The sequence below is a fragment of the Brassica napus genome, chromosome C8, assembly GCF_020379485.1.
Source record: "Brassica napus cultivar Da-Ae chromosome C8, Da-Ae, whole genome shotgun sequence".
Taxonomy (NCBI): domain Eukaryota; kingdom Viridiplantae; phylum Streptophyta; class Magnoliopsida; order Brassicales; family Brassicaceae; genus Brassica; species Brassica napus.
This window is the reverse complement of record NC_063451.1, coordinates 25,065,266-25,076,219: the sequence shown is the minus strand read 5'-3', so window position 1 is coordinate 25,076,219 and position 10,954 is coordinate 25,065,266. Positions and strand designations below refer to the sequence as shown.

The window sequence follows — 10,954 nt, the reverse complement described above, 5'->3', positions numbered from 1 at the left end:
ATTTTATTGTGAAACTTCTCAAATGTAGTCTTTTTGTAAAATTAAAGTAATAAGTGAAGATATTAATATATTTATATTATTATATAACTATTTAGTATAGAGGTTTGGCGATTTTTTTTAATAAAAATGGTTTTGTGGTTTTTAAAAAAATTCAATCGCAAACCAAAAAAAGAAATTGGTATAGCTTTATGTTTAAGTTTGAAATTTGGTGGGCTTTGGAACATTAGTTTTCTGCCATTCTAACTCAACCGTTTAGTCGTTTTATTTTTCATCGTCAGGAGAGCTTCTAGGTTAACAGCTATTAATTCAACCCAATGATTGTCCACCCCGCCAAAGGCATCTAGGAGCGTAGGCCCGCGCTTCCGAAAATATATATTTTTCTATATGAAACATTATTGTATCAAACATGACTAAATGTATATAAACTGACCAAGGCTTCCGACTTGTGGTTCCTTGCTGCAATTGTTTTAAGTGACTTTACGCAATGGTTAATATGTCATGAAATTATTGAAATACTTTAGATTTTGTATGAATGGTCATTAAAGCTAATTTTTTTAATTAAATTAAACCCTACAATTCACACAATTTATGTAAAATCAAATTTTATTAACACAATCATATATAGATCACAAGAATTTCTCATAATATTAACAAAAGTCTTAAAACTCCAAAAAGATTGACAAAAGTCTTAAGACTCAATTGACCAAAAGCAAGGCCAAGTCAAATCTCTGAATAAAAAACATTGAAAAAGCTCAAGAAACCTCTGCATCTGTAAGTAAACTTACTTCGCCTTTATCTTAGAATTCTTGAAAAGAATGGAAGTTCTGAACTCAGCATCGTCTCTAATAAAGCTCCACCAGAGAATGGTTAGAGGAACTGTGGCGAGGTGCCAAATAGAGTGAGCACCGAAGTAGCCTCCATACGGAGGGAAGTCATATATCTCTAAAAGCATAGCTAAACCTGAAGCTATCACAACCACCCACACTTTCCAATTAGAAGGATGCCTAGAAACAGCTGCCCATCTTGCCCATAGGAAAAGCTGAGCGACTCCCATGGCCACACACACAATCATGTTCCAACCTGTAAACAACATTGAACTCACAGAGAACGTGGAGAAAAAAAATTGGAACTGGTTTCAGATAGGGGAAAGAGTTCTCTGTATACCATAGTAAAGTTTGTAGAAGTTAATGTACAGTACGTGGGTGGTGACTAAAGCTAGTACTGGAGCGGATACCATGACTCTTGCAGCCTCCACCCGAACATCAAAGGTTCTTAGGATGGATACGATGAGTGAGAATCCGAGAACGGCTATTGCAGATGAGTAGTCCAACCTCTTTGTGATGTCAACATCCCTGAGAAACCATAGAGAAAGATCACCAGAAGATTGTGGATGATAAAAGTAATGTGTAGATGATTACCGAGTGTGGAAAACTGCACTCCAGAACCAAGAGTTCATGGACAGAAACCAACATATTCATAGTAACCCGTCTTATCTTGTTTGAGAGACAACTTATAGTATAGTGTAATGAAGAAGGAGAGCCATCCATGGAAATGCATCGCTAGGCTTAGCACAGAGAAAGTAACAGAAGGAGGGTCCTGCCAATGACCATGGGCTCTTCTCATCATGGCTACCATGTCCGTTTCCTGAACAAATTCATTAATTATTCCAGTTCTCTAAACATAACATCTAAATGTTGTAGTTTCTCAATCTTACCATGGTATTCTCCATTGAGCCAGACATGCAATGCGTGGCCAACATTAGAAACTCTAACAGTAGGCTTGCCTCCTTTATTCTTAAGGTCACTGCCATCTATCTTGAACCTATAATATAGAAAATTAATCAGATAAAATTCTTATGTTTCTTTTTGATGTTTTCTTCTTGAAATTCTAATTCATAAAAAAGAAATCAGATTTGTACGCTTACTTTGTTGTGTACCATCCGTAATCAAACTTGTTTTTGGACCGGTCTCGGTGAACACCTTGAAATCAAACTTCTTATTTGCCTTCTTTGACTTCATATAATTCTCTGCAGTGTGATTAGAGACAATCTGAAACATATAGCAAAAAAAAAAAAATGAAAGTAAATAATCTCTTAATTTTTTGTCGATACAATACCTGAGTAGAGTGGTTCCCATGAATTCACCATGCTTCTTGATGTTTTTCGAGTTCCAAAAACGGGGGAAGTCGAGCAACAATGAACGCTTGATAAAGAAGATTAACTAACAAAGGTTCTGAAGATTCAACTATAATTTAAAGGTTTGGCGTGAAGGAAACGGAGAGGTCGACATCGCTTCTGAATTAAATGACGAAAAACATTAATTGGTAAATCAAGAGACATACATTGAACAATAGGGAAGATTAATGTTTGGTTTGCAGAGAAGCTGAACGGAGACGGCAAAGGTAAAGAGACGAAGAATAATTAAAAAAAAACTAATCAACAAAATGTTGTGTTTAATAACATAATAAAACATTAATTGAACGGGAAAACTCAAATCATACCATATAATTTAAAAACCAAACACGAGAACAGAATTACTAAACCAAACCGAGAATCATGGACCCCACAGTCTTTATAAAATGCATTTGTATACACCTTAAGGAGAGAGTAACCTATCATAAATATATATTAGTTTCGGCCATCAATGTACAAAGTATAATTTAGTTTAGTGGTATAAATGTTTGTGTTTATATCTCAATAACTCGGTTTCGAGCCACAGGCTTGACACTTTTTCACACTTTTTAAAAGTGGGATCCAGAGATCGCTGACATGGTGGCACAGGAATGAGGCAACTCATTATATTATAGATTTTTATGTACGATGATTGCAAAATAGAACATTTTGGCATTCGGAAAGGTCGCAATCTGTAATAAAAACACTTTCACATAAATAATAGAATCAAGAAGACATTTTCGTTTTCTAATGAGGAAAATTATTAGCATTAAAAGCTTAGTTCAAAAAAAAAATTATTAGCATTAAAATTTGAGTATAAAATAGTATGCCTATTATTGTTATTACGAATGGAAAAGTTCATGATCAGTGATGATTGATCGATCATTAACATGTCCAAAAATATTTAGATAATTAGATCACTTCATTGTTAAAATAACTAATCAGACGGTGGTCCTGACGTATACTGTGATAAAAGCACAATATTATTAACACTATTTGTGATTAGCGCCGGACATTTTATCTGTTAAATTTGATTCGATTCGTTATTCGTTTCGATTCGATCCAAAAATTCCGGATATCCGCAGACTTTCGAAGCAAAGCAAATACTAAAAATTAATATCCGTTAAAATCGAATCAAATCACAAATATTAAAATTTTGAGAAACGGATATCCGATCCGATCCGGAAATATATAAATACATATATATCTTGATTATATTTAAAAATTTTAATGTATAAACACTACAAGAAAACAACGGCATACTGAGGGAAAAAATCGTCGGTATGTCGTCGGAATAACGCTATTCCGACGACATACCGACGAAAAAAGTCCTCGGAAATAACTCCTCGGAAATTCATCTTTCCTCGGAAATCCCTCGGAAATTTCCGACGGAATTCCGAGGAAACCCTATTTCCTCGGAATTTCCGAGGACCACAAGTTCGTCGGAAATTCCTCGGAATATTCCGAGGAAGATGTCGTCGGAATATTCCGAGGGATAAACTTCCTCGGAATATTTCCAAAATTAAAAAAAAATTATAAATTTATTTTTTAAATTGAAATTCGAAAATATAAAATTAAAATTGAAATAGAAAACATATTTAAAATACAAAAAATAATAAAATAGTTTTATAAATAAAAAAAATGTTTTATAAATACAAAATTAGTTTTAATAAATATGAAATCATCTTTTATAAATACAAAAATAGTTTTTATAAATACAAAAAATAATAAAATAGTGTTTATAAATCAAAAAATGTTTTATAAATACAAAATTAATTTTATAAATATAAATATTTTTATAGATATGAAATCATCTTTTTATAAATACAAAATAGTTTTTATAAATACAAAAAATAATAAAATAGTGTTTATAAATAAAAAAAATATTTTATAAATACAAAATTAATTTTAAAATATGAAATCATCTTTTATAAATCCAAAAATCGAATTTATATACAAAGAACGGTTTGTATATTTAAAAATAGTTTTTATAAATACAAAAATAAAAAAATAGTGTTTATAAATAAAAAAAATGTTTTATAAATAGAAAATTAGTTTTAATAAATATAAATATTTTTATAAATATGAAATCATCTTTTATAAATCCAAAAATCGAATTTATATACAAAAAACGTTTTGTGAAATCGAATTTATATAGAAAAAACATTTTGTAAATACCAAAATAATGAACAATTTATAAAAAAAATTCTAAATCAATTCAACACAACCAAATCACAATTCTAAACCTATTACACAACAAATCACAATCCTACCCAATCACCCTAACAAAAATCTATCAAAAACCTTCTAAAATCATCAAATCTACTTAAAAACCTAACAAATAGGACCTAAGAGAGTGGGATAGGGTCCTTACATGATTTGTAAGGGAATGAAAAGGATTCGCCGGAGAGTTCGTCGCGAGAGAAGGTGGAGAACGCCAGAAGGAGAGAGAGATCGCCGGAGAGGAAGAAGAGAGAAATGGGGAAGAAGATGCGTTTGGAGTTTATAAAACCTTGGGTTCGACGGATATTTTCCGTCGGAATTCCCTCAGTATTTTCAATTTCAATTTTCCCGAAATATTTGGCGGCTTGTTTGCCCGGTTAAATGAAAATATTCCGAGGAAATTCTGACGGCCACTTAAATATCCGTCGGAATTTCCTCGGAATATTTTCATTAATTCAAGGAAAAAGAATATCCTGTGCATGTATTTCTATTAATTTATATTGTTCCTCGGAATTTCCTCGGAATATTCCGAGGAAATACCGAGGAACTAGTGTTTGGGGTTTCAAAACATCTATTTTTTTTGCCGTATTTCATTTCTTATACAATTGTAATGCATACCACTGAGGATTCTTTGTATAGATGAGCATAAACCATGAAATAACAAATTTCAAAACGAATTGTAAGTATTCCCTTTACCGTTCATTAAAGTGTATAAGTGTTTCTCTTATGTTGTGGGGATTTCGTTCATACAATCGGAAAAGTTTTTATTATAGGGTAAGGAACAAATTTTTGACTTCATAATGAACGTAAGACACTTAATAAGGGTTATATAGGTGTTATTCAAACCGCAAAAACGTTATTTTCGGTTTAAAAACCCTATTTCCTTAGAATTTCCTCGGAATATTCCGAGGGAATTCCGAGGAAACCCTTTTCTTCCTCGGAATTTCCTCGGAATATTCTGAGGAAATTCCGAGGAACTAGTGTTTGGGGTTTCAAAACGTCAATTTTTTTTTAAACGGATCGATCGATGGATATATGTCCAAAAACGCATCGATCGATCACTAAGATGGACCAAAGCGTAACAATGTGATCGATCGATGAGATTATCCCATCGATCGATCGAGGATATCAAGTGTTCCTCGGAATTTCCTCGGAATATTCCGAGAAAATTCCGAGGAACTAGTGTTTGGGGTTTCAAAATCTCGAATGTTTTTGTATAAACGGATCGATCGATGGATATATGTCCAAAAACGCATCGATCGATCACGAAGATGGACCAAAGCGTAACAATGTGATCGATCGATGGGATTATCCCATCGATCGATCGAGGATATCAAGTGTTCCTCGGAATTTCCTCGGAATATTCCGAGGAAATTCCGATGAACTAGTGTTTGGGGTTTCAAAATCTCGAATGTTTTTTTATAAACGGATCGATCGATGGATTTATGTCCAAAAACGCATCGATCAATCACTAAGATGGACCAAAGCGTAACAATGTGATCGATCGATGGGTATATGTCCAAAAACGCATTGATCGATCACTAGTTCGTCGGAATTTCCTCGGAATATTCTGACGGATTTATGTTTCCTCGGAATTCCGTCGGTATATTCCGAGGAAATTCCGAGGAAACCCAAATTTATATGTCCAAAAACGCATCGATCGATCACTAGTTCGTCGGAATTTCCTCGGAATATTCCGACGGATTGATGTTTCCTCGGAATTCCGTCGGTATATTCCTAGGAAATTCCTCGGGAAATTCCGAGGATTTCATTTTCCGTCGGAATGTCCGTCAGAATACCGTTGTTTTCTTGTAGTGAAAATTATATAATTATTATTCTAACATATGATTTGATAAATTATATTCACATTATTACATATATAAAAGTATTACATAAAAATAAGATAACACATTTATGACAATTATATTTTTTTCTTAAATTTTGTGTTATTATAATTGTTAACTAAGTTCAAAAAATTTACAAACTATGTAGATTCACTACTTCTTTTAATTTTTATCATATATATCATGCAAAAAAATATTTTACAAAACAAATTTGTATCAAAGTTTAAGTATTATTTGTATTAATCAAAACATATGAGATATCCGTAAGTATTCGTAAATATCCGCAAATATCTATTCATTTTCCGGATATCCGTTTTTTCTAATATCCGTATTTTTTTCGAAGCAAAGCAAATCGAAAAATTAGATATCCGTGACATACGAAGCAAATCACAAATACCTTCAAAAACTCGGATATCCGATCTGTGCCCGGGCTTATTTGTGATAAAAGCACAATATTAGTTAACAAAGAAATTCGAGTTTTGAAAAGTAACTGCTCATTCATCAACGTTTCTGTATTGAAAGTCTATTTCTCGAAAAGATGTTTATTTCTCTCTGACATTAGAAACAAGCTTGATAAAAGAAAACAAAAAATGAGAGAAGATGGAAAAGGAAGAGAAGCAAAAACCTAATACATATAATAGAATCATTCGTGGTCCTTGGTGAAGATAAAGGTTGGAGACATGCAAGACCAGTCATGCATCTTCTTTCAGTTTGAAACTTCAACAATATTTGCCCTTCTCTTTCAGTCACCTCCTTAATTAAACTCTCGTTAGCTGCCATTATATCACAACAGTTTCTTCGTCTCGTTATGTATAAATCCATCTCTCACTTCACTTCTTTGCTTAATTATATTGTATCACAGAACATGCAACAGCTTGTGCCCAATGCCTCAGCCTCGTTTTGACCTGTTGGGGATTATCCCCTGAAAAGTTTACTTTTATAAGTTATATCATTCCAACACTTGTTTAACTACTATAACGGACTCAGTTTTAATGATACGATGATACATGTTCGGTAACATAATGAGTTTAAATCATCTTTAGTCTATTTCTATTTTTCTTCTATAACAGAGGAACTTTAAAATAAATATGAGTTTCTTGTTTTAATTATATTACTAGGTGTTTGCCCGCAATTTTGCGGATAATCATATTATATGAAAAATATATATTATATATGCATAGTTATAATTTTTCAATAATAATTAAAATTTTAAATTTTTAATTTTTAATTTCAAATAGTTGGATAATCAAAAATTTCAGTATATATTTTTAGAAAATCAGTGAAATTTAAAATAGTTCAACAACATAAATTTTAATCATTACAAATATTTCTCTTACTGAAAAGCAATATTATAACTAATTCAGATAACCGATTATAGAATTATCTTATATTTTATTTTAACAAGTGAAAAAATGGGGAATACTCTAGCTTTCAAAAAACTAAAAAAAGAGTTGTTTTATGTAGTACCATACCAATACAATGATCAGATGTTTTTATCATGAAGATATTTTGTAAACGTTTTTGCGTGGACTTTAGAAAACATAAAAAATTCTAATAAATCTTTACCTACAAATCCAATTCTTTTATATAAGAACATATAAACAAAAAAATTCTATAAAAAAGTTAAAATATTTATTTAATTATATAAGTAAATAATTTATAAAAAAAAAGAAACTGATAAAACATATATATCATTTCTCCATTCTACAATTAGTTACTATAAATCATAATTAGTAATATTACTTGTGTTATTTGGTTATTAATATTAATTAGTTTTATAGTTACCTTTTATTTTTAGATCTAATTAGAATAAATAATGAATAAACGTCACCAACCAATCAAATTATAACTATTTAAAAAAACCTAACCTATTAACAATACATAAGAAAAAATAAATTAAGTGATTTCTCAACTAATATATAGTATGATTTATCTCTTTAAAACTTATGATAAATTTGGTTAATGTAAACATGAAAACATGTATTAAGAAAATAGTAGTCTAATTAATTAATCATATAATTTTGTCAAATCACAAATTACACTTTCTCACTCATTTTTTATTTAGTGTTTAACACAAAAATTAAGTGGGTTAAACAAACCATTTCTTCCTTTAAAACATACGTATTTTAATTAATTCATATTAATTAATAAGAAAAGTTTATTTTAATTTTAACGAAATGTTGTTAATTTAGGCATATATACTTAATATTAATGTGAGATCGAATATTATATCAAAATAAAATATTTGTATTTGTATAAAAATTTGTTAACACTTTATTATTGTAAATTTTTAAAATTTATTATACCACAAGATATTCATATATATATATGGAGAGAGAGTGAATGAGTGAATTTAATTAATATTATTATATTTACATTAATTAGTTTTTTTGGAATCTATGATTTATTGTATTCACTACTAATATAAATATATTAAAAACCTTTTTATAATTGTATGTTTGGAAACATATTATATAAGGTAATTCCATGATAAGTTTCCTTTTAAAAGCTTTAACTAAATAAATAAAAAATTAAAACCATCAACCAATCAAATTATAACAATTTCTTGAAACTTCTTCTATGAGCGACACGTCAGCAAAAATCCCTAAAGTGACTTCTCAATTAATATATAGGAGAATTCTATTACAGAAGAATGTTATATTTCTCTTTTTATAGAGAAATGCTATTTTGTCTCCTTATTAAAAGACAAAATATAACATTTCCTGATAATAAAATATATGGCATTCAAAAATACATAAGATCAAAAACTCATATTTATAGAAGGAAAAATAAAGATGAGTTGAAGATTTTTTTATGTTTATATAGAGATGAGTTGAAAGATACTTTTAGAAAAGGGAGACATGAAAAAAAAGATAGTTACCTGGAAACATAAATTTCAATCCATCTGAATCACTCATAGGACTACCAAAAGAGGAGGACCCTTCTCCAAGGGAAGTAAGTCGAGAAGATGAAGATCCACCGCTGCTTGGTGTGGAAACAGGCGAGATCTGACGGTTCACAGCGAAGTAAAGGTCCAAAGCAGGCAAGGTAGATGTAAGTTGTTGTCCTTGCTCCTCCTTAAACCCAAACCCTAACTCAATAGAGCCTTTGAGCTCACTCAAGTCCTCGTCTGTTAAGTCAGTATCTCCTCCTTCGTTTATCTGCTTCATCTCAAGGTGATGGAGCATCTGGCGACGGCGACGCTCCCATGCCATGTCTCTTTTGGTCTCCAACATTGAGAGTTGCTTCGAGAGACGTTTCTTTGGCTTAGCTCTCGGTGGTTCAAGTGACATCTTTTGAAGCTCTTCAGCATCGCTTTCGTTGAGAGATGAAGATGATGAGGTTGATACACTCAATGCTTCACCCACCCTCACCATTTTTCACTAATTGTTTTTATGATTATATATGTTTATCACGAAAAGTCAAATCATATGGGACTTGTGCCTTGTTGTACAAGCTAGGTCATGTATATGTGCATGTCTGCCTTGTTTCTATGCAATAATTAGAAGAAAAAGGACTTGAACAGAAGCAAAATTAGTATGCAAAGCGCGCAAAGATCGAGGATTTGTGATGGAGAAGGAGATTGACTCCAAGGATTTTGTGAAAATCCTAGAGATCTCTCTCCCTCAGAAACTATTCTTCTCTGGAGCCAAAATATATATATAAATGGTAGAGAATGATGGAGAGGGAGAATGATTATGTTTGGTTTTATGTGGTGTTGCAGTTTGTACAGCATGTTATGTTTGCCATATTTAATTGTCTATTCCCTCTGTTAAATGCCTGGTGAGATCCTGGAATTGTTTTATTCTGGTGAGAATCCAAAAACAAACTTATACTATATGGTTTCTGTTGGATTAACCAACTCTTTCTTAATATAGGTTTGCAAGACGTTATGCTCTATAAACTTTTTTTTTTATTGTTAGCCTAATATTAAACAAGATAAACAGAAGAATTTATATACTTTATTTTTAGGGAATAGTATTTATTCACACTAAATAACTTATAGCATGTATTCCTTAGCATGAGTTCTTAACTAAAATTTATGTTATTTTTTGAAAATATTTATTAAAAAAACTTTAAATGAAAGTGCAATCTGTTATGAACCGTTCAAGTGAATGCCTTAACTAAAGGCGGTTTAGACTTTTCCTTTTCTCATGGTTTTCCTTTTCCTTGTATGATTAGGATTTTCTTTTTTTATTGGTTTAAGATTTGTAATCTTTGCATTTATCTATGACGGTCTATACCTCTTGTAATTCCCTATATATAAATGGTACATTATGCTATGAATAAGAACAACTAATTCCCTCTTTCTCTCTTTATTTACAACACGTTATCAGCACGGAACTCTAAAAACCCTAAGCTAAAGATCCGACCACAAAACCCTAATCTCTCTCTATCGGCGATAAACCCTTACGGCGAGAAACCCTAATCCCGATCATGAAACCTTCATCCTTGTTCGACGAACCGACGATCTCATACCTTGTTCGACGAACCGTGAATCTTCATCCTTGTTCGAGAACCGACGATCCAATCTCACCGTTCGACCGACGATCTCGATCCTAGTTCGCGATCTTCACTTTGGTGGTCCATTCAACCCAAATCGGAGGTTAAAGGTAAATATTGAAACCCTAAATTTAAAATCGAATCCATAAAACATGAAACCCTAACCGCAATTGCATATTATGCAAGTAAATCGTGAAACCCTAATACTAAATCA

General features: G+C 31.4%; 2 protein-coding genes across 2 annotated transcripts; both read right to left on the bottom strand.

Moving 5' to 3' along the window:
• Window positions 1–463: 463 nt before the first annotated feature.
• LOC106370049 (post-GPI attachment to proteins factor 3-like) lies at window positions 464–2,776 on the bottom strand. Its single transcript, XM_048766280.1, has 2 exons — window positions 1,165–2,776; window positions 464–1,080 (listed from the first exon to the last, which is right to left on the bottom strand). Exons 1-2 carry the CDS (start codon window positions 1,235–1,237, stop codon window positions 782–784), a joined length of 372 nt encoding a protein of 123 aa, XP_048622237.1. The 5' UTR covers window positions 1,238–2,776; the 3' UTR covers window positions 464–781.
• A 3,741-nt stretch (window positions 2,777–6,517) lies between these two features.
• On the bottom strand, window positions 6,518–9,730 carry LOC106454385. The gene is made up of 2 exons (XM_013896510.2): window positions 9,119–9,730; window positions 6,518–7,159 (listed from the first exon to the last, which is right to left on the bottom strand). The coding sequence occupies exons 1-2, from the start codon at window positions 9,612–9,614 to the stop codon at window positions 7,080–7,082; spliced, it is 576 nt and encodes a 191-aa protein (XP_013751964.1). The 5' UTR covers window positions 9,615–9,730; the 3' UTR covers window positions 6,518–7,079.
• Between the last annotated feature and the right edge of the window lie 1,224 nt (window positions 9,731–10,954).